The sequence below is a fragment of the Gracilinanus agilis genome, chromosome 1 (assembly GCF_016433145.1).
Source record: "Gracilinanus agilis isolate LMUSP501 chromosome 1, AgileGrace, whole genome shotgun sequence".
NCBI lineage: Eukaryota > Metazoa > Chordata > Mammalia > Didelphimorphia > Didelphidae > Gracilinanus > Gracilinanus agilis.
This window is the reverse complement of record NC_058130.1, coordinates 200,333,565-200,357,993: the sequence shown is the minus strand read 5'-3', so window position 1 is coordinate 200,357,993 and position 24,429 is coordinate 200,333,565. Positions and strand designations below refer to the sequence as shown.

Genomic DNA, 24,429 nt, shown 5'->3' with positions numbered 1-24,429 from the left:
ACGATATATTATATATGCCTATATCTTATATATATCTTATATATAGTAAAAACATATACTATATACATATCTTATATGTGTATCTTATATATTTAAAATGTAAGTATATATTATGTATACTATTTATCATATGTACTTATATCTTATGTACTTAAAAACTTAACTATATTATAATTACATTATATATATATAGACATATATCTTAAATACTTAAAACTTAAAGATATATTATACATACATATATCTTATATACTTAATAACATAATCTTAATAACATATATCTTATACATATACTTATATATCTTATACATTTAAAAAACTTAACCATATCTTATATATACTAATATATATTTTATATGCTTAAAAACTCAAGCTATTATATTGTAATCTTCCATTTTATATACAAATCTCTTTTTTGTTATTTGCATATTTGTTACATATATTTGATAAGTTCATGATATAATTAAAAAAAACAACAACCCATACCTTCCATCTTGGAGTCAATATTGTGTATTGGTTCCAAGGCAGAAGAGTGGTAAGGGCTAGGAAATGGGAGTTAGGTGACTTGTCCAGGGTCACAAAGCTGGGAAGTGTCTGAGGCCAGATTTGAACCCAGGACCTCCTGTCTCTGGGCCTGGCTCTCAATCCACTGAGCCACCCAGCTGACCCCCATGATATAATTTTTTAAAGATTGATAGGATTCAATTCCTCTAGTATATGTCTTACTAGTGTTCACTGTACAAGGTTAACTGATCACATGTAGAATTCCAAATGCTAAATTAACGTTTCTAGTGGGTCTAATACTGGTGTTATTCTCCATGTCGTTTGGGTCCTCTTGCAGTGTGAAGGCCAGCAACAAACTAGCCTATATGCCTGGGGATTCATGTTCCCTGTGGATTATAGTGAGTGTGGTATCTTTCCTACCTCCCCCCTGACCCCCCCCCAAATCATTTGGGGACTCTGCCCTCCCCCCCTGGGAAACCATTGATTTCTTGCTGAAAGTTCCCCCAAATAAATTGTGGATGCTTCATTCTTCTGATGCAAAGGGTCCAAGATTCAAATCACAAGAGATGTCCAACCTTGGCCTAAATTGACACCAAGGTCTGGTCACTAAACATGGCAGTCTCTTTGGTGTTTGCTTTGGTTTCTGAACCTATTGACTGACAAAACTGTGTTGAGTATTAAAAAGTACTTTTTTTTTCTTCTCTAGAGGAAGGGAGGGGAAAAAAGCATTAATTTGAATTCGACAATTCTCTTGAAGCATAACAGGTACTCCGCCTTCATAATAGAGTTTTAACTTCACAGATATCATTGTGCTGCTTGCATTGGAGGATTTCTAAGAATCTGAGCCTCAGGGAAGGTTTTATCAAGGAAAATCCCCAATCTCTCCCCCCCTTGAGCTTTATCTTTGACATTTTTATATTGTTTCTAGTCCAAGTGTGCTTCATGAATGCAAGTGATTTGGGGCTGCTTTGCCTGAGTTCATTTCCTTGTTCATTACTGTCTAAACTCAGCCACCTTGTTATTCCTCCTCTCCCTCTTTGTCTGTTAAATTTATTTCTTGGCATTACTGACTTGGGCCCAGGAAGAGAGTCCCTGCTCCCTTACCCCTGGGTAGAATTCCCAACTAACCTCAAAGCACAAGTTAAGGGCTACTCAAGACCTTTTCTGATCTCAGCAGCTGTTGATACTCTCTCCCAGTTGAAATGGCTTTGTAAGTGCTTATTTGGAGGCTCATTGTATTTCTACACTGTCCCTCCTCCAACAGAATGAAAGAACCTTCTAGGCAGGGTTTATGTTCAGTTTTTTCCCTAGGATCAGAGAGCTTGGTGGAGCAGTAGGTACAGGGTTGGGCCTGAAGTTAGGAAGACTCAACTTCAAGAGTTCAAATCTGATCTCAGACACTTACTAGCAGACTGGCCCCTGGGCAAGTTCACCTCACCTTGTTTGCCTCAGTTTCTTAATTTGTAAAATGAGCTGGAGAAGGAAATGGTAAACCCCTACAGTGTCTTTGCCAAGAAAATCCCAAATGGGATCACAAAGAATTGGACATGACTGAAAAATAACTTAACAAAATTCCCTGGGACCCACATAATATATTGTGGACCTTCAAAAGTATATATTGAAGGGCAGCTTGTTGAGTCAATGGATATAGTGCCAGGCCTGGAGTTGAGAGGACTTGGGTTCAAATCTGACTTCATATTCTTCCTAGTTGTGTGACCCTGAGCAATTCACTTAACCCCAATTGACTAACCTTTACTCATTTTCTGTCTTGGAACCAATACTCAAATATTATTTCTAAGGCAGAAGGTTAGGGTTTTAAAAAAAGAAAAGGTTTTATTGAATTGAACTGAACTGAATGATATTCAGAAAGACCTCTCTACAGATAGATCTCTAAAAAGTTAAAAAGCTCTGTAACACTATAAAATACTCATGTTTTCCTCCATTGGCTCTGGAAAGAATAAATATGGAGCCAAGTCACAGACAAAGAGAAGAAGACAGTGTAAGAATGTGACATACCCAAGCTGCAGCCCAGACATCCTTCTTCACAAGGCATGCAGTCTTCATAGTCTGGATCTTTCACTTCCCCTAGACAGTGAATGAATTGAGAGCACCAAACTCATTTTTAATCAAGTGGAAGGACACTAATTGCTTGGAAAATCTATTGTTAAGTAATTTCTTTTTTAGCAATCAGCTAAGTAATTAAGAAGTTGATAACCCCTTTCCAAGATGTATATGTTACTCCCTTTTTACTTCCTTATATTAATTTAGTAGATTAGATCAGCTGGATTGAATAAAATGGGGGGGGGTGGAGATGTTTGGACTTATACAAGACAACTGGACTTAAAAACTGGTTGGTAGACATTTTTAAAAAATAGTCATGCCATTGGGGAATGCAAAAGAACTTAGCATGGAAATGAAGAGTTTTATCTATCCCTTTGAACAAAAACCTTTTTATTTGCTTTAAATCCTCAAACACATGAAAAAAAACCCTCTGCCTTAATCATTCTACCTACTAGAATGCCTTTCATCAGAAGAAATTGTCATTATTCATTGAATTGAAAAGTCTTAGTTACAAAGGAAAGAAATCACTTTAAAAATTAAAAAAAAAAAAAAGACTTTAGAGTTCCACTTTCCCTAGGACATAGAATAAACTAGAAATTAGGAAGATCTAGAGATGTTACAAACATCTGACCAGGTGACCAGGACTTTGTAATAGGAGGCTGAAATCTATAGGGTACTGACATTACTGTATAGCATTAGTTAGGATAGAAAATGTAACATAGAGATGGCAGGGTGGAATTCCTGCAAGATACAGGGTCAAGTTACCAGAGGGTGGGTGGCTATACCCCAGGAGAACTCCTCCAAGCCCCCCATTTCTCACTCTCTCTCTCTCTCTCTCAATCTCTCTGTCTCTCCCCCTCCCCTCCTCCTCTCTTTCTCAATGATAACCTCCCCAGAAGGCTGCATGGCAGTCCTTTTTTTAAGTGAAGTTCTATGTTTCAATGTGTGAAGAATCTCCTTTTGCTTATTCCCACCTTTACTCAAATGAATATTTATTAGAAAGTTCATTTGAGGGTACTTTTCTTGCTGCTTATATGGAGGTGTCAAAATGACTAGTTACTATGGGAAGCACTTTTCTTATGAAGTTAACCTCACTTTTTAAAGTGAGCTACTAGCACCTTGATAGAGGAATTCATAGAGTTTTGTGAAACTTGGTAGAATATAAGGAGAGGTAGAATATGGAGACAGAATGGTTTAATGGATAACATGCTGGATTTGGTGTTGAGGGGAGTTGGGTGCAAATCCTGACTCAGACACTTGCTATATATATTTACATTAGGTAAATCTCTTAACGATTTTGATCCTTTGTTTTCTCATCTATAAAATAGGGATAATAATGGAAACTGTCTTGTAGAGCTATTTCAAAGATCAAGTGAGATAATATATGTAAAAAGTTTTAGAAACTTTAAAGTGATTATCTAAATGCAAACTGTTATTATTTAAAAGCTCTTTGACAATATATGCGATTTTTTTTTGGCCTCTGTATCCCCAGCTTATAGTGGGCTCTCAATAAATGCTTGTAGAATGAATGAATGAACTGGTTTCTCTCCATAGAGATGCTCCTCAAGAATAGAAGCCAAGCTTCCTGACAGCTAGTATCAAAGATATGTATCTAAATGGGAAAGGAGATATGGGAGATGAGAGGAGATGACCATCACCCTCATTTTATACATAGGAAACAAAGTATAGTGGGGCCCATAGTCACCTGAGGAGATCTTGTATGACACAGTGAAGGGAATACCATATTTCAGCATAGGATAAGCATCAACACTTGGGTCAAGGATAGAGGGCTCCCACTGGAGTTAGCTTACCTTCTCTGCATTCTAACTTCTGGCAGGTGTTGTTCATGGGTAAGATGTAGTATCCTTGTACACATCGAATACAGTAAGAGGAGCTACTGCAGAGTGCACAGTTCTCAGGGCAGGGCAGGCAGGTATTGTCAGAATGGTGGTATCCACTGGGGCAGCCTTCTCGACACTCACCCATGTACAGGAAGCGTTCCTTTCCAAGCTTGTCTGAGTGGCAGAAGAGAAGAAAAGGGGGGACAGAGGAGAGAAAAAGACGGTGGGAAAATAGTCACAAAGCCTCTGTAACATATCAGAAAAAAAAGATCTTTTCCTCCTGGGAGATCATAAAAATAAACCCTGCTTTAACAGGCATCTCATTTTTAAACCTGTAGGTGTACCATAATGGAAAGAACAATGAGACCTGAGTTCTAATCCTGCCTCCAGCATTTATTTGTGTGACTATGAGTGAATCATTTAATTATATAGGGTCTTGTTTTCTTCTTTTGTGTAATGGATGGAATAATATCTATAGTGGTTAGTTCACAGGATTATTATATATCCAAAGTACTGTGAAAAATGTAAACTACTCTGTAACTCTCTGCTATTATTATTATTACTACTTAGTAGTAGTAATATTAATAGCAGCAGCAGTAATAGTAGAAGTAGTGGTAGTTATAGTAGAAGTGGTAGCAGCAACAGCAGCAATAGTAGTAATAGCAGGAGCAATAGCAGCAGTAATAGTAGTAAAAGTAATAGTAGCAGCAGCAGTAGTAGTAATAAAAATAATAGTAATTGTAGGAGAAATAGTAGTTGTAGCAGCAGCAATGGAAACAGCAGTAGTAGTAATAAAAAGTGGTAGTAGTTGCAGCAGAAATAGTAGTAGCAGCAGAAGTATTAATAAAAAAGGAATAGCAGTTGTAGTAGAAATAGTAGTAGTAGCAGCAGCAGTAGTAATAAAAAATAGTAATTGTAGTAGAAATAGTAGTAGCAGCAGGAGCAGCAGTAAGAGTAATAAAAAAAGGAGTAGTAGTTGTAGAAATAGTAGTAGCAGCAGCAGTAGTATTGGTAATAGTAGCAGCATCAGCAGCATCAGTAGTAGTAGTAATTAAAAAAGAGTAGTAGTAGTAGCAGCAGCAGCAACAGTAAGAGTAATAAAAAAAGGAATAGTAGTTATAGTAGAAATAGTAGTAGTAGCAACAGCAGCAGCAGCAGTAATAGTAATAAAAAAGGAGTAGTAGTTGTAGAAGAAATAGTAGTAGTAGCAGCAGCAGTAGTAGTAGTAATAGTAGTAGGAGTAGTAGCAGCAGTAGTAGTAGTAATTAAAAAGGAGTAGTAGTTGTAGTAGAAATAGTAAAAAAGGAGGAGGAGCAGCAGCAGTAGCAGTAGTAGTAATTAAAAAGGAGTAGTAGTTGTAGTAGAAATAGTAAAAAAATAGTAGAAATAGTAAAAAAGGAGGAGGAGCAGCAGCAGTAGCAGTAGTAGTAATTAAAAAGTAGTAGTAGTAGTAGTAGTAGTACTAGTACTAGTAGTACTAATAGTAGTAGTAGTAGTAGCAGCAACAGCAGCAGCAGCCTTAGTAATAAAAAAGGAGTAGTAGTTGTAATAGAAATAATAGTAGTAGTACCAGCAGCAGCAGCAGCAGCAGTAGTAGTAATTCTCATCCAAGAGATCCTGTATAGGATAGTGGTGAGAATGCTATATTTCAGCATCCAATAAGCATTTATTATTTACCTACCATTTGCCATGTGTTAGTCCAGGTACTGGGAGTGCAGTGAGGAAAATTGAAACAGTTCCTGTCCTTAAGAAGCTTATATTCTTTTGGAGGGAAACAACACATCTATTGTTGTTGTTTCATTGTGCCCAATTCTTTATGACCGAATTTGGGGTTTTCTTGATAGAGATACTGGAATAGTTTGCCATTTCCTTCTCTGGCTCATTTTACAGATGAGGAAACTGAGACAAACAGGGATAAGTGACTTGCCCAGGGTCACACAGCTAGGATGTTTCTGAGAGCAGATTTGAACCAAAGATGAGTTTTCCTGACTAACCCATGAGTCACCTTGCTGTTCATATAACATATATATAATTAAATATACTAAATATACGTGTATTTTGAAGTTGTATTATGAATATAATATATGTTTCATGGGAGGATTTTTATATTATAAATGATGTACCTTCAAGTTATACATATATGATTAAATGTACATATAGTGTCTCAAAAATTTTAGTGCAATTTAAACTTTAATAACTTCTGCAATATAATAAATTATTAAATTACAAAAAAATCCCACAAATATTCAAAAAATCGATTGTTTAAAAATTTAAAAATGAGCATGTTTCTTATTAAAATTTAACAGGTGCACCATCTTGTGCTCTATTTTGCTCTAGTCAATTTTGAACTTGGTAAAGGTTCTTATCAGTTGCTGCTCAGTGACTGAAAGGATCATATTTATAATCCTAGCTTTAATATCATCAGTGAACTGAATTTGATGTATAAACAACAATTTTGATGAAACCCAGTAGGGAAAATTGAATGGAGCTGGATTATGTGAGCAAAGTAGCCTAATAAGAGGAACTATCTCTACCAATCCACAGATTTGAGAGTCATCCAGAAATTGCAATTCATAATGAAAAAGTGCCCCATCTTTTTAATTGTTTTAAACCCTTACCTCCCATCTTAGAATCAATACTGCATATTGGTTCCAAGGCAGAAGAGTTGTAAGAGCTAGGCAATGGGGGTTAAATAACTTGTCCAGGGTCATGCAGCTAGGAAGTGTCTGAGGTCTGATTTGAACCCAGGACTTTCCATCTCTACACCTGGCTCTCAATCCTTTGAACCACCTAGCTGCTCTACTCTTACCTTTCTTTTTCTTTTTTTTTTAAGCTCTTAGCTTCTGTCTTAGTACCACTTCTAAGAGCAGCAAGGATGATGAGACAGGGAAGTAAGTGACTTGCCAAGGGTCATACCACTAGGAAGTGTCTGAGGTCAAATTTGAACCCAGAACCTCCAGTCCTAGCACTCTACCCACTGTGCTACCTAGCTACTCTAGGATTATTTATTTACATACATAACCTACATAGGGAGCAAGAAGGAAAAATCCAACATACGCCCTTGGACCCTAGCTATATTTCCAAGGGTGCCTCATGTGTGTATGTGAAAGATCTCTTCTTTGTGAGTTCACAAATTAAAAAAAAATTACCGAATAGGCTAGTCTAGATTGCTTTATGAAATATCATATTACTTCCATGAAGACTTATAGGAAGTACAGCAGGATCACAGATTCATCACACATAATAAATTTTTTAAATGGGTTAAGAATATATTTCAAAGAGGATTTTAAAACATCTTAAGCCTTAATCATAGAAGGTCTAGCAAATAAGTATTAAAAGAACTTAAATAAAGACAATTGGTGAAACCAGGGGCAACATGGTAGTCTCCAGGCCAGCTCTCTATCAACTGAACCACCTAGTGGTCCCTATGGGCTTCTTTACAGCAAAGCATCACATAAATCCTGCCAGGTTGGCAGTAGAAGTAGGATTATCTCCGTTTTAAATTGACCTGTCCTAGTTCACTCATCCTTTATCAGATTAGAATTCAGGTCTTCTGGCTCCTTCCTCTGGACAAAGGAATTGAATCTAAATTGAGTATTTAAGGAGAAGTCCTCCAACCAAACATCTTAGAGTCTGGTTCCTTTATATATAAAGCAATCTAGACAGGGAAAGTGGAATAGCTCATCTATCCAAGGCTACCTCTCAGTTACAAGGAAAAGAAGGCAGTTCAATGCTGGTGCTAATTGCAAGTGATCCACCTTGAATTTAATTCCCCTGTTGGACTCTGCCAGACCTCAACTTTGACTTTCTATGAAAGGAGGCCCGAACCTCAAGGGTTTTCATATCAGATATAAAGTTACTGTATAGCAAAATGACTTATCATTGTTCCTAGAGTGTAATTTCAAACAAGAAATAAGTTAGAATGAATGCCCTTTGCTACCATTTTCACTTTGAATTATTACTAATTATAAGCATTATTATTGATTAATAATGGCATATGTGGTGCTTTAAAATTTGCAAAATACTTTACATAATTAGTTGAGCCTTTCAACTATTAGGGCTGATTGGTATTGTTATGCTTATTTTACAGAAAAGGAAACTGAGCCTCATATTAGGTGACTTCCCCAGGGTTATATAGCTAGTAAGTGTCAGGCAGGATTGAACTTAGATCTTCCTACTTCCAGGTCTAGCATACTATCCACTTGCCTTGATGTTTAGGTTTCCAACCCTGAGTGACAAAGTAAGGGCCAGATGGGAGTTTAGGGTCACAATTAATTTTTATGAAGTCCTCTTGACAGCTGGGTGTCCCTGGGCAAGTCACTTCCCCCCCATTGCTAGCCCTTTCCACTTTTCTGTCTTGGAAACAATATACAGTACTGATTCTAAAAGAGAAGGAAAGGATTTTAAAAAAAATGTGGTAGTCATTCTGTAATCCTTTTGGTACTAGCTCTGCAACCATGGGCAATCATTCAATTTCTCAGGACTACAGGGGTATTTCTCTATGACTATAAATTATAGAATTGGCATCCAATAGGCACTGGTAATAGGGGATTCCTCAATGGAAACTACCTCTACAATAAAATTGTAGATCTGATTGTAGGTATAGATGGATATATAATATCCAATCTACATATCAATCCAATATTATATATATTATATGTATATGTATGTATACGTGCATATTCTGGAGAAGCTACTTAAAATTGCACTGAGACTTTTGGGATATTATACAAGACTGGGGATATTATATATGTTTTATATAAGACTTTTGGGATATATATTATATATGAGACTTTGGGGATATTATATATATATATTTATAGCTATAAGACTTTTGGGGTATTACATATTATATATAAGACTTGGGATATATATATATTATATGAGATTTTGGGGATATTATATATATGTTATGTATATAAGACTGGGGATATTATATATATTTATAGATATAAGACTTTTGGGGTATTACATATTATATATAAGACTTGGGATATATATATATTATATATGTTATGTATATAAGACTGGGGATGTTATATATATTTATAGATATAAGACTTTTGGGGTATTATATATTATATATGAGACTTTGGGGATATTATAGATATGTATATAAGACTGGGGATATTATAGATATTTATAGATATAAGACTTTTGGGGTATTATATATTATACATGTCTGAGGTATATTTTTTTATATATGAGACTTTGGGGACATTATAGATATGTTATATACATAAGATTTTGGGGACATTATGCACTAGGTGTATAATATCCCCAAAGTCTCAGTGCAGTTTTAAGTAGCTTCTTCAGAAAGAGCTACTGTACAAAACACATATTTGGGAAACTTCATTCAAAAACATTTCAATTGTCCTCCCATTGGATTCTACCAAAGAGAAGAAAAGGGAACGGTTTGGAAAGATGTTGATATCTAAAATATTCAGCCTGTTCAGGAAGGTTATGAAGACATTTTGCCCTTGATTTAATGACGAAAACATTGGTCTTGCTTTCCTTAGTCATCTGTAACAGACCACTGCTCGTTTATGACATCTGTCAAGGCTTGACTCTATTTATGGTGATCTAAGCACACTTTGTTACAGATGATAATTAGGCTCGCCTACAGGTTTAAAATATCAGCTGTAAATCTTGGCATTTCTTGCCAGAAGACCATAGGACTGAAATTGATGCAATCCCATAAAACCCTGGAATGAATCAAGGCCAGTCTTAGGTGTAGGCAGAAGAGGAAGCCGCCTACTTGGTGTGGTTTCTGAGGACAAAGCCTTTCATTCCAAACTTAGAGAAGAGGCTTTAAAGTCCAGATTCTCCCAAGAGGCAAAACTCTGGCAAATTCACACTCAGATGTTAGTTTTGCTTAGGGAAAAGCCTGGTGAGAGCACCAAGACTGGTGTCACAGGAAAGAGAACTACAAGAGAATGAAGGACAGAGAAGTGGGAGCCTGGGGACCCTCAAAGGCTAAACTTCACCTGCTTCCCACATCTATCTCCAGCTGTCTTTAATGTGAATAACTCACTATAAGAAAAATAAGATTTGTAAAGCTGAGCGATGGGACAGTGGAACATATTACCTACTTTGTGACTGGCTGAATTTATCTTTGTGTTCAGTGAGCCAAAGGGGAACATTTTTTTAGCCTTCATCCTCTATTTCATACAAAGTTGAAAAAGACTTTTGCTGAAGCTCAAACAGCCTACAGTGTATGTGTGCTTTCCCCAGAGGGGGAGAAAACCATGTTTTCAAATGTCACCTGGTTTATACCTCTTCTCCTCTGCTGTTCCCCTGTGGGCTGGTGGCATGCCTGGTAATCATGGAGGGGAGAGCAAAGCTTCCACACCTTTTCCATTTCCTCTCTAGCAACTTCTAAGAGGTAGTCATCTATCTGTTATCCCCCCCCCCCAATTCTCCTCCTCATCTGGCTCTGTGAAATTTGCAGACTGTTTTAAAAGTGGCTTCTCTAGCCTTATTGAGGGCTTGGAGTTTAAGGCTGAGATCCACAAGACATAGTCTGGAAGAGTTTATGGGGAAGCATCTAGGTGGCTAAGTGGAATGAGAGTCAGGCCTAGAGATGGGAGGTCCTGGGTTCAAATTTGACCTCAGACACTTCCTATTTGTGTGACTCTGGGCAAGTCACTTAATCCCCATTGCCTAGCCCTTATCACTCTTCTGCCTTGGAACCAATACACAGTATTGATTCTAAGATGGAAGGTTAAGGGTATCAACAACAACGAAAAAGGGAATTAGAGTCCACCCCTAAAGTTTGTAGAGAAGGGACAAAGGACTCCCAGAGTCATACGTTGGGCAAGGTAAACAGGGACTTTGCCCTAGAACATCAAAATTGAGAGGGCACCCAAATTCTAAACAAGCACTTTTTCAACTCTAGAAATAAACTAAGTTTAGTACCTAGGGAGCAAGAATAACTAGATAAACTAGGAAGCTGCCAGATGAGGGGCATTGTCAATAATCACCATCTGTGAACCACAATGGCAACTAATTCTTCCTCCCGCTCCATTCAATTTTTCCTAATTATCATCATTATTTTCAAAACATGAATTATATAGTTGACTTGAGGGTATCCTTGTACAGCTAACTCCAGTGCCCTCTGCTCATGTGTAGGGAAGGAAGGGATTCACCACAAAACATCTCTTTGCAGTTTCTTCATGCCTTTTCTCTAGTTTAGGAGTGGAGGATATGGAAAAATTGGGCTGATTTTTGGGAAGCTATTCTAAATTCATTGTGAATTGGGTATGGTTTGAAAATAATAGTTCTACATTAAAAACAAACAAACAAACAAACCCTTGCCTTCTGTCTTAGAATCAATACTGTGTATTGGTTTTAAGGCAGAAGAGTAGAAAGGGCTAGGCAATGGGGGTTAAGTGACTTGCACAAGTTCCCATAGCTATAACATGTCTGAGGCCAGACTTGAATCCAGAATCTCTTGACTCTAGACCTGGGATCTTTCCACTGTGCTTCCTAGTTGCCTCCATTTATGTATTACTGATATTATAGTTATTCATGTGTATGTCCTAGGTTCCTATTCAAGTATAAACTCTATGAAGGCAAGAATAAGACTGTGTCTTCTAAGCGTTTTTGAACCCTCAATTCCTAGGATAACATTCTGCACATAGTAAACACTTAATTTAGTTAAAATTAGGCAACGTTTATAGAGGCTAGGTGGTACAATAGATAGAGTGCCAGATCTGAAATCAGGAAGATTTGTATTCCTTTTCATTTCAAATTTGGCCTTAGACACTTACTAGCTATGTGGTCCCGGGCAAGTCATTTAACTCCAATTGCCTAGCCCTTGCCAGGACACATTTAACCTTACTGTTAACTAATGTTCACACCTTTTAGTAGCTCCCCTTCATGTATTATTTCTCAAATAAAGGTCTTTTTGAGATCAGGGACTCTTTCTTTTGTATTTGTATTTCCAGGACTTAGCACAGACTCCAGCACACAGAATATATTCTGAAACACCTTTATTCACTCATTTCTGACTTGTAGCCTAGCTTCTACCCACTAAGTAATACTTCTCCTAAGTGCTGAAGGACATTAATACGTGGCTGTCCAGACTCAGCCCTGAATAAAGCTCATGAATAAAGCTTAGTGGTAATAGTTGAGGGAAGAAATTGAGACAACAGAGAATAAGCTACTACCAGCTATCCTTACCTGTGCCACAAGAGGTACAGTTGGAGGGCTCACTTCCTTGGCATTCTTGGCAAGAGTGGTGACATGGATGGCATTGGCTCTGAAATTCAAATTTCCCTGAGGGACAGGTCAGGACACAGTGGCCATTGTCCAAAAACCTAGGACAGCAGGAAGAAGAAAACACAAGAATTACAGAACTCATACAGGAAGAGTTCTTTGATGACAGGGTACTAAAATAAAGCTAGGTTTATGTTTTTTTTCCCAACACAGTCCTTTTTTGTTTTATGATTCTACCCACAAAGATGGCACTACTGATTCACTACTAGTGGAGCCTATACTTTGAGTTGTTGCCTCATTTATCCCCTTATATCATCCTCTCTCCCTCTTTTCTAGATATCTCAGAAAGCAGCCCTGAGGGGCAGGTAGGTAGCATAAGGCTGAGAGACAGGGTTTAAATCTGGCCTCAGATACTTCCTAGCTTTGGGAACCTGGGCAAATAATTTAACTCCTATTGCCGAGCCCTTATTGCTCTTCTGTCTTAGAATTGATACCAAGATAGAAGGTAAGATTTAAAAAAGAATGAAGAGAGTAGCCCTGAGTAATTTGATTAACATGACTCAGCTGCCTTTGGGGAAGATGAGGATAGAGGAATAATTGAAGAGGAAGTAGGGATGCTGTCCAGGACCTTAAGGCCCAGAGAGAAAGAATGATGTGAGAAGGAAATGCACCACCCAGATCCTGGGAAAGAGGGGAAGCAAAGCGTTAATATGCCATCACAAACTCACCAGGGGTTAAAAAGATAAATTTATTTGTACAATACAAAAAGAAGAAATTACCGGAACTCCCCTTCCTACCCCCCACCACTCACTCCCAGGTCTCTTTGTGGTGTCTGGATTTGTAGGCATCATATAAAAAAATTAACTTAAGAATAATCAAGGCATGTCTTCTTGAACTGTAAAAACACTCTTTTACTAATCCCTTTGTGGGCCACTGTTAGCGGAGTGGCAGAAGTTAACAAGTGCCATCTGTTGGAGGAGAATGACCTGCCAAACAATGGAGGACACAAGATGGAACCAGGGTTGGATTGGAGAGCTAAGGAGCAAGAAGGGACTATGAAGAAACAAGAAGCAAGGTGACTGTCATCCGCTGGAAGAGAGTGGAACTACCAGACAATCACGGGCATAAGATGGAACCTGGAGCAGATAGGAGAGTTGAGAATAAATAGGCAGGAAGGGCTATGGAAAATAGTACAAGAAACTAGATGACTGCCATCTCCCAGAGGAGAAGGGAACTAGCAAACGAGGAGGGCAACCAGCAATGCCAGCTAAGAGGGATGGGAGATGAAAACCACTAAAAAGCAGTCATTTGACTGTCTTCTATTCTGCTGCCACTTTAGCACTGCCACTTCCTTATTCCCATTCCCCACTCTTAACCTCTTGCTCTCTGAATATTTCAAATCAATAATATCATTGTTTCTGGCAGAGAGTGTCAACTGATTGATTTATCATCATCCCTGATAATAAGGGATTTCCCAAACCAAAACACCTTAGCCAACATTCCCATACTATTATTTGAACTTTTTGAGGGTATGAATTATTTTGCTTTTTTATTTATATCCCCAGGATTTATAATAGCTCGGCATAGAGTATTTGATCAATGTTTTTCACTCATTCCATCATTATTGGACAGATCAAGAAGAGCCATGAAAAGATGCAACAAGGTGGGGAAAATGCTCTAATAACAGAAAGATATAGGAGTACCCAGGGTGTTTCAAATTATTTGTGTATAAAACTGTTTATGTTTTGAGCTTTGTGAGTCCTTGTACTTATAAGGGGAGCTGGAGTCTCCTCCTGAGGGATTGTCATATGTTGAAGCTCTCATGATAGGAGTAATGATCCAGAGAATTGAGGGATCCATAAATTGTCCTTGGGTCTTTTGGGTCAGGAGAAAGCTGCTAGCACAGGTTGTATACTTTTCTTAGGGAATATCAGAGGACCCATCTCCTTTTCCCCATGCATTAGTTCTGAAAAGCTTTTCTAATTACTCTTAAATGGTCCTTGTTGGTTATAGGAACACCTCATAAACATTATTTCTGAAAACTGTATCCCTTAAGATGGAAAAGAAATTGGCAGTTTACTGAACTTTAAGTCCAAAGCCCTGTTTCTCAGAGGAAACATGAATTAGTGAGTGGTAGTGTGGTCCAATGAATTGGTCATTTGATGTGGACTTAGAAAGAGTTGGGTTCAGATTTCACCTCAGATACCTACTAGCTGTAAGACCCTGAGCCAGTCACTTTTTTTATGCCTCAGTCTCTTCACATATAAAATTAAGGGGCTAGATTTGACTTCTGAGAACCTTTCCGGGTCTAAATATATGATGCTATGATGATCCTTGTTGAAAGAGCCTCAAGCCAATAATAGTTTTTAAATGTAAATTTAAATGTAAAAATGATTCTTAGTTTAATGCTTCCTGGTTTAGATGCTCTTTGAGTTGCTTTTTTAACCTTTAATTTACTCATATTCAACCTATATTTACTCATATGACTTTGGGTAAGTTTTTGTAAAATGAGGGAGTTGTATTAGTAGCTCTCAAAGGTCCCTTCAAGCTCTGACATTCTGTGATTCTGTCATTTCAATACAAGCTGTTCAATGAAATGCCAGGTTTGAGACAAAGGAGAGGCAACAGTATTCACTATTATTTCTAATTCCTTTTTTAGAAATCAAATCCTCACCAGCTTACTTGTAGTAGGACTCTAGTGGGTATGGGAAGAAGAAGAAGAAGACACTTCTTCCTACTTCCCATTCTAGAGCTAGGGATGTGGGGTAGGGTCTCTGGCCTCAGAAGGATGATACTGTTTGATTGAAGAAGCGGCTGTTTGATTCCTTGGTAGTACTAATTGGAACCAACTTCACAATCCCTGAAGCTTAAGAGTAAGCTCTACATTAAGAAAAACTTGTCTATGTATGGCAAGAGAGTGCAAGGGAGAATGTATTAGTTTTTATGACCTGAGATGAATCGGAAGAGGTAGACCAAGTCTCAAAGAATCAATCAACCAGTATTAATTAAGCTCCTACTATATGCCAGGTATTCTACTCATTATTGGAAATACAAAGACAAAAATAAATTTAACTTTAAGGAGCTTATGTTCTATCCGAGGAGAATTCTTATTATTGTTTGTCTGACTGAAGTAGACCATTGACATCAGGGCATAACGTCTTATCTTGTGTGAATTGGATTTAAGTGAGGCAGAGCTGCACAAAGTCCTCAGCCTCACTCTCTTGGAATCGTTGAAGTCCTTTAGCAAGACAAAAGTCAAGATGACTAGCGATGGCTCAGAATGCAATGGAAGATGCCAGAGAATACTTATGTACCCCAATCCTGAGTATAAACTTATTCCAAAGAGAAGGATCCTATATTTAGAAGTATGAGGAATTATAGAGACCATAAAAACTTCTTTTTAGGAGACTTAGAGAAGCTGATAACTTGTCAAGGTCCCATAGATAGTAATTTGCACCGCTAGATTCTGAACCCAAGTTCTTTGATTTCTTTATTCTGCACTATTCTATAGAGGGACCAGTGAGCTTTTATCCCTCTCCCCACTTTTGACTACTCAATATTGCTTGGACTGAGTCACAGGTTTTTTCTACACTGTCCCTTATTACAGCCAGCAATACTTCAGTTCAGCTGCTGACTTTGTAGACTCCGCCAGGGGCACACGCACAAACATCTGGCTGTCCATGTCATCACTTAGTCTCCACACCCAAAAAAAGGCAAATTATCTTATCAACCTCACTAGGCCTACAAAGGGAAAGCATCCCTCCCTTGCCAGATTGATAATTCAAGCCAATGAGGAAAAGCTCAGTTCCAAACTTGCTGTGGCTTTTGAGCATGGGAAGATTTATCAAAGAAGGATTTGATTTTTGTTTAAAGAAAAAAATAAATGAAGTGTCCTCACTATGAGGTGGTGGTGGTGGTAGATCTGGAGAAGAGCTTTAAAGGTTTTCAAACTGAAGCCCACATGAAATGGAATTTAATATGAAAAAAGAAGAAGGGAGGTTGTATTCTTCCAATGTGCTCTCTTTCCTGCCAAATTCAGGTTGGGGAAAGTGGAAGGTGGAAGAGAATATATAAAACATATCATCATTTTATCCTTTAGAGGCACCAAAGAGAATTCTAGCTGAAAAAAAATCATTTATCTCCAATTTGGGCCTCTCTCTTTTGTGACAGGGCTATTCATGAATGTCTTCAGTTTAAGACACCTTTTAGAGCTATCCTGAAAAGGAGGAAGGTGGGACTCCCAATGGAAATGGATCATTTTTGTAGAAGAGAAGAACTGCTTGCTTTTTTATGGGTCTTGAACTTTTCCTAAATCGGAATAGCTTTGTAATGTTTTTAACAGAAAATAAAAAGCACAGAAGAGAGAGTGAGAGCAAGAATAAAATAGTAAAATAAATCTCAGCCTTGGTGTGAAAAACATAAAACCAAAGTAAAAGCTAGTGGTCCAGTAGTAGATAAAAAGTTCTGCTAAAAAGAAAAAAAAAAGGAGCCTCTGGATTAGTAGCTCTCTGTCTCTCTGTCTCTTGGTCTCTTTATCAATATCTCTGTTTCTCTTTGTCTCTGTCTCAATGTCTCTTGTCTCTCTCTTGATCTGTCTTTGTCTCAAAGTTTCTTGTCTCTGTCTCTCTTGGTCTCTGTCTCAATATCTTTGTCTCTCTTGATCTTTCTTTGTCTCAATGTTTCTTGTTTCTGTTTAGATCTCTCTTGCTCTCTGTCTCTGTTTCTATTTCAATTTCTGTCTCTTTAATGTCTTCGTCTATGTGCTTGTCTCTGTCTCTTTACCTTGTTAAATTGCCTGACAACTATTGGAAGAGTCACATTTAGAGCTGCTTCTAGTTGCAGGGAGAGCACAAAATCTTTCTGAGAAGAAGAGGCTGGATGCCTCTTTTTGGACTCCCAAGGAGACTGAGGAATATTCTTTTTATGTCAAGGTCCCATAGGTGGTATTTTGCAGAGTCAGAATCTGAACCTAGGTTGTTTGATTCCTTTATTCTACACTATTCTACAGAGGGATCAGTGAGCTTTTGTCCCTCTCTCCACTTTTGACTACCCAATTTTGCTCAGATTCAGTTGTAGGTTCTTTGGCAGCTAGCTGCCCCACTCAGATCACAATGGCCCCAGGCCAAGTTTACTCACTGCAAATCAGGAAAGCTAAGAACTTTACCACCACCAAATTTCAGATTGACCTTCTTGTTACCAAATTGCAGCCAGGTCTAATTGAAATCACACAGAGCAGAGGAAAAGTCAGAGTTGAGACCTTAAACAGCTGGGCAGAGGCACTGTCCTCAGTGTCGGGGGTAAATATACCAGAAACCCCTAGGGTGACGTTCCACTCTGTGGTGTGTTTGATATGTGCTGGAACAGATGATCTCAGGATGGAGTTATTATATCTTCTGTTTTCCTTTGTTGCTTTCCTCTAATTAAAGCCATTCACAATAGTCCTTAATGTAATTTCTCGGTACTTAAATGTTCTAACAGAATCAAAACCAGGAAAAAAAAAATCTAGTTCCCAGAAGTCCACTGAAGTGGACCAAGACATTTTTTGGATTTAAATAAGAGTGAAGGTAGTTTTTAAATGCTTTTTAATTAGTCGACTCTCTTCAATAGAGTTTTAACTAGGGAGGGTTGATAGTGGCTTTTCCCTAGGGTACTACATTTAGGGAGTACTGATGGAACTTGCAGTCAGTCCTTCAACAGCAAAGAAACAACAAAGCTTAGTACCTAGTTAGCAAGGGTTAACAGATGAAACTACTAGATGGCAAAGTGAAATTAAACTCCTCACTCTCAATATCCACACCATTGGGTATGTTCTGTGCCATTTTCAGAGCATACACAGTTTGTAGTACTTTATCCTAGGTTTGAAATTTCCTTGATCCAAAATTCACCATGTCAGAAAAACCTTCAGAGGTGAGAGTCAGGCTTGAAGATGGGAGGTCCTGGGTTCAAATCTGATATTAGGTATTTCCTGACTGTGTGACCCTGGGTAAGTTACTTAACTTCAATCACCTAGTCCTTAAAACGGATAGTTAGTATTAATTCTAAGACAGAAAGTAAGGATTTAAAAAAAGGAAAGAAAAGCCTTCAGAGGAGAGAGCACCCAATACACTAATAAGCTGTCTCCTTTGTCTTTCCAATATTTTTAAAAAGGGCTTTTGTTTTCATTTTGGTTGTTTTGCAAAGACTTCCAGGAAATCAGTGGCCAGTGAAAGGGCCAAGGGAAAGGTGCAGATGTTAGAGGCCAGAGTACATTTCCCCATTCATTGTAAGGCAACTTTCTTGATTCAAGGTTACCCCATCGCAATGGCAGAGTTAGTTCATAAGAGTAGCAGAAGACCCAGGGCCTCTTAGTTATTTTGACGATTAGAAAGAGATCCTATTTGTTTTCTGCCAAAGTGAAAAGACTACTCTATTGCTAGAGTAAGGAGATTTAAAATAGGTATTTCATTTCTGTTATCTCCTTTAAAATAGATTCGGAGGATCAAAAGATGAAGTCTTCATGGTGTAGTGGACAGATTACTCATTTGCCCTTTAGTAAAGAAAATCTAGGTTCAAATCATGCCTTTGATTCTAACTCTTTGAAACTGCACAAATCATTTAAACTCTCTGAGCTTTTAGTTTCCTCATCTGGAAAATAAAGATGGATAAGATGGATAAGATGACCTCTCCATAGTCTTTTTTAACTCTAAATCTATGGTCCTCATAACCTTTTAGAGGTGTTTAAAGTTAAAGGAGAGAAGAGGGATCTAGGTTGCTTAAACACATCATTCCTTGATATGATCAAGATTCTGACATCAAGAAGCATCATCTTCCTCTAAAACACCTCCCTCTTCCCAAAGTTCCTATTTCTATAGTTGGCCTCTCATCCCAGTCCCCCAGGATCAAATCTTTCAAGTTGTCCTTGCCTTTGTACCCTTCCTCACTTCTGATTAGTTATGATATCTATTCTCTCTCCATGGAATCTTTTGCCACCATTTCCATCTCTTCTCCTTAGTTAAGCACTACAACATGATTAGAGTCCATACGTGTCTACAGGGTATACATTCTAAGACCTACCATGGATGGCTGAAACCATGGATATAGCGAACACCTGCTGCTTCCTTATGTAACATGATTAAAAAAACATTTATTTATTTAGAAGATTTTTCCATGGTCTTCCCTTCCCCCTCTTGGAGCTGACAAGCAGTTCCACTGGGTTATACATGTATCATTATTCAAAACCATTTTCATATTGCAATATGATTTTTTGTACATATATACATAATGAAGTTTAATTGATTCAACACAGTAAGACATTACCAATATTATAGTAGTTATAAAGTATTCTGTACATTATTATACAGAATTGTACAATAGTGTCCCATTATTCAAAGGGGATAGATTCCAAGATTCCCAGTGGATGCCTGAAACCATGGACAGTTCTTGCTTTAATTTTTAACTTTTAAAGTTAACTATGGTAACTTCACTGTATAGTACTCTTGTTCTTTCTCCCTGTCTTGGCCCTCTGCTTGGTACTCCACAGCCTCCCACTCTACCAGGAAAAAAAAATCTTCCAAATGAAAGCAGAAGAACTGACAAGTAGAAAGACCACCCAGGCAGCAGACCTTCAGTCCAGAGAAAGGAGATCTTTGCCACACTTTGCCCATCTAGCCATTGTGTCTGTCTTCTATTTGTCTGCTCAGGTCTGGCCTCCATGTGTCCTTGAACCACGGGCCAGCCCCCTTCCTCATCCAGCAGCAGCTCCCTAGCTTCCTCCCTACTTCCATTGGAATTCAGAGTTGACTCAGGGTCATCAAAACCTTAGAAAGACAAATGGCAGATAAGGGCAGGATGGGAAGATGACTGTATTTTAAATAGATCTAATAGGTCTCCCCACTTCCAGTATATCCAAAACATTGTCTATTTCCCCACTGGGTATGTGTCTACATAAACTTCCTAAGACATAGACCTTTTCATGTCATTGCTCTGCTCCCCATTGACAGTGGCTCCCCATTGCCTAAAGAATAAAATACAAACACCTTAACTAGGCAATTAAGGCCCTTTATAACATGGATCCAACCTAGGGAACAATGTCAATAATCATTTTTAAGCTCCCCATATCATCCTGCCTCCGGACTTTGACGTATGCCTAGAATATACTCACTCCCTTTTTATCTGTTTGCTGAGACACTTCCCTTCCATTAAAGCCCCTGTGAGGTGTCGCTTTCCCCATTAAGCCTTTCTTTCTTAACCCTCATTAAAAAAGTGATTCTTCCCTTCTCAAATATTCTGAGCGTTCTTTGTCCAGACCATGTATTGATCTTCCCTATGTAATTGGGTATTCTGACTGATTTCCCTGTGGGGTGTGAAAGATTCTGGTGTATAGCAACATGGGCTCCTGGGAATTCTAGTTTGGATGGACAGTGTGAATAATCCCTTCCTTCCTTCCCTTCTGCTCCTCTCCCCAAAAAGAATAGTGAATCTCCAGAGGGAGGGCATTAAGGTGCAGAACTTGGCTGCAAAGCATCTTCTTCCTGAGGTCTCATGATCCGTGAGGAGACTCAAAAAACCCTGTATAGTGATGTCTATGCCACCTTATACTGTTGAAGAGGGAAAAGGGGTAAGGCAAGAGAAAGGGGTGCTAGGAGAGACCAGAGCCGGAGCAGCCTGCCTCCTCAAGCCCTGGCAAAAACACCAACAACCACTTCTACCAACAACAATCCAACTACCCTCTCCTGGTGTGGGATCCGCCTATTTAAGCATAAACCCAGGCCAGGATGTCAGAAAAGGGAACCCTGGGAAGAGTAGGGAATGCTGGGGGATGTAGTCCCCGGGGTACAATTTTTAAAAACCCACAATACCCACTCTCTACCATCAGGAAATAAGTCCGAAAACCGTTATACTTGCTTATTTTCTCACTGCCATAAAAGTCCTTCTCCTTATTACCAATATTTTCTCAGTATATTGCCATAACATTACAAATCTCAGTGTAAAATTATAAGTAAACCACATGGTGATAGAAAGGTGCATTATAGGTTAGATTATGTTATCAATGATGACTCAAATGTTACAGATGTGAAAACTGGTGCAAAAGATATTATAAAAGACATGAATGACATACCAGAAAAGGGGTGTTCATGTAGTAAGAATTTTCCTTTTTATTCTATTTAAAAAAAACCTTTAAAGAATTTAAAAAATTTTTCATATTGTTCATTTATTTATTTTTTAAACCCTTACCTTCTGTATTAGAATCAATATCGTGTATTTGTTCCAGGGCAGAACAATGGTAAGGGTTAGGCAATGGGGGTTAAGTGACTTGCCCAGGGTCACACAGCTAGGAAGTGTCTGAGGCCAGATTTGAACCCAAGGACCTCCTGTCTCTAGTTCTGGCTCTTAGTCCATTGAGCCATCCAGCTGCCCTCCAGATTGTCTATTTAAATCCCTCAGAATTGTCCTTGATCATTGCGGTGTCAATAATTGCTAAATCTATCACAGTTAATCAAAGAATTTTCCACTTTAAAAGAAAGGAGGGGGGCAGCTGGGTAGCTCAGTGGAGTGAGAGTCAGGCCTAGAGACAGGAGGTCCTAGGTTCAAACCCGGCCTCAGCCACTTCCCAGCTGTGTGACCCTGGGCAAGTCACTTGACCCCCATTGCCCACCCTTACCAATCTTCCACCTATGAGACAATACACCGAATTACAAGGGTTAAAAAAAAAAAGATTTAAAAGAAAGGAGGGAGGGAAGGAAGGGCACTGGGAAAATGTAAGTGATGTAAAAACAAAATATATAAATGAAATTTTTTTTTAAAAAAGTGTTAATTGCCAACAGACATATACTTGCCAGGAGATATTGCTACCTACAAAATATTAAACATGAGACATAGACCTCCACAGGGATGGGTAAGTGCTTCATGAAATATTTGTGACTTTAGATAATAGAGTTAGGGCAGGAAAGGACCTTTTATGTCATGAAATTAAACTACCTCATTTTATAAATTAGGAAACTGAGGCCCAGAGAGGTTATGTGACTTTCCCAGGGTCTCACAAGCAGTAAGTCTTTGAGACAGATTGAACCCAAGTCTTCCTGACTTTGATTAAAGTGTTTCTATCCACAAGAATTACACATACTGGGAAAGAACAGAGGGGCTAAAATCTATATTACTGGAGAGAGTCCCTAAACTGATATAGTTATAAGATCATCAGTATATGGATATCCCTCTTTAGGCTGTGAGGTCCTTGAGGGAGAAAAGAAGTATCTTTTTTCCCATCTTTGCATCTCCTACAACCTGTTAAAAGTTTTTGCACATAATATGTTTTCAATATATGTTTGCTAAATTGAATTTTTCTTAAAGAACTAACAGATTCTGGCCAAAATGGCCTGATTGATAACTGGAAAAGCTATGCATTTAGTCTTATGACCAATGTGAAAACTAGCAGATAAGGACTACTAAAATGGTGGCAGCATTTTTTTCTCTCCTGGGAATCTCCTAAGGGTCAACCTAATGAAGAATAGCTGCTGTCACACAATAGATGAGTTATTTAATGTCTCTGAGTCTCAGTTTCCTCATCTGTGTGATGGGAATAACTAAAAGTACCTACCTACCTCACAGGACTGTTGGGAGGATAAAAATGAAATAATTTATGTAAGGCATTTTGCAAACCTTAAAGCATTAAATAAGAGATAATAATTATTATTACAATTACCTTGTCATGGGGCAGCTAGTGCAGTTCTCTTGAGTTGGACCCCGGCATGTGGAACAAGAGGCTTCACAGCGGAGGCAGTGGCCCAAGTCATCAATGTACTCCCCTAGGAAACAAAAAAAAAACCCAGTTGTTTACTTCAGCCCAACATAGGCATGCCTTCGGACTGCCTTGTCATTCTGAGGGCAGCCAGACCTCATAGTGGCTGCTTGCATAAGAAAGAAAAAATGGAGACACTCTAGAGAGACCCTGAACTCCTCAAGCTGCCAATTCTAAATTCTGACCTTACAACAACAACTTCTCCTCTCCCAGGAGCCCTCAGAGTTGGACCCTTAGAAAGTTATGAGGCAATGACATATTTTTGGATCTGCTCTGTATGTATTACAGATTTTAAAAGTCAGGAAAGGCCAAAGGGACTTCCCAAATGGACCCCTTCCTTGACCTCCCACCGACTCATGTGTTAAAGGTGAAGACCTGTTGTCCCAACGGGGCTTCAACCGTGATCTGGGCTGAGGCAAAGTGCCAAGCAAAGACCCATCCCAGAACATGCCCAACATGAACAAAAGACTCTGTGGATTGGATAAGGCTGGGAGTCAAGACTAGGCTGCCACTTGGCAGATGTGAGCTATCTCTCACCCTGAAAAAGAAGCAGCATTGAGATGGCCAAAGAATCCCTGACTTAATTTTTAAAAGTTTATCTTTTGTTAAGAAAACACCAGCAGTACTATATGAAGCCTCCTGACAGAAGCAACCAGAGTCTTATCAATTTCTTGTGGCCTTATCCACTCGCTACAGAGGGAAGTTTAGAGGTGGAAAAGCAAAAAAAAAAAAAAAAACAACAACCAACATAACAAAACTTCATTCAAGGTTGTGATATAGAATGATCTCATGCTTATTCTCATTTCCTTAAAATCTATGCTCTTCTCTACATGGTCTGAACAGGGTAGCCTGAACCAAGAGATTCCTTTTCTTATTTTGGAGAAATTCTATTGTTTATCTCTTCAAATGGAAATCACAAATCTTCAGAAACTATGCTTTTGGAATTAACCTCTCTCTCTCTCTCTCTCTCTCTCTCTCTCTCTCTCTCTCTCTCTCTCTCTCTCTCTCTCTCCCTCTCTCTCTCTCTCT

General features: G+C 38.4%; 1 protein-coding gene across 1 annotated transcript in view; it reads right to left on the bottom strand.

The window, feature by feature from the left end:
- PCSK5 (proprotein convertase subtilisin/kexin type 5) overlaps positions 1–24,429 on the bottom strand; it is a 593,358-nt gene that overhangs the window by 98,807 nt on the left and 470,122 nt on the right. The window contains exons 21-24 of the mRNA XM_044678618.1: positions 23,305–23,407; positions 12,591–12,727; positions 4,377–4,580; positions 2,521–2,589 (exon numbers count right to left, since the gene is read on the bottom strand). Coding sequence (XP_044534553.1) covers positions 2,521–2,589; positions 4,377–4,580; positions 12,591–12,727; positions 23,305–23,407 — 513 coding nt within the window. The remainder of the gene's footprint in view (positions 1–2,520; positions 2,590–4,376; positions 4,581–12,590; positions 12,728–23,304; positions 23,408–24,429) is intronic.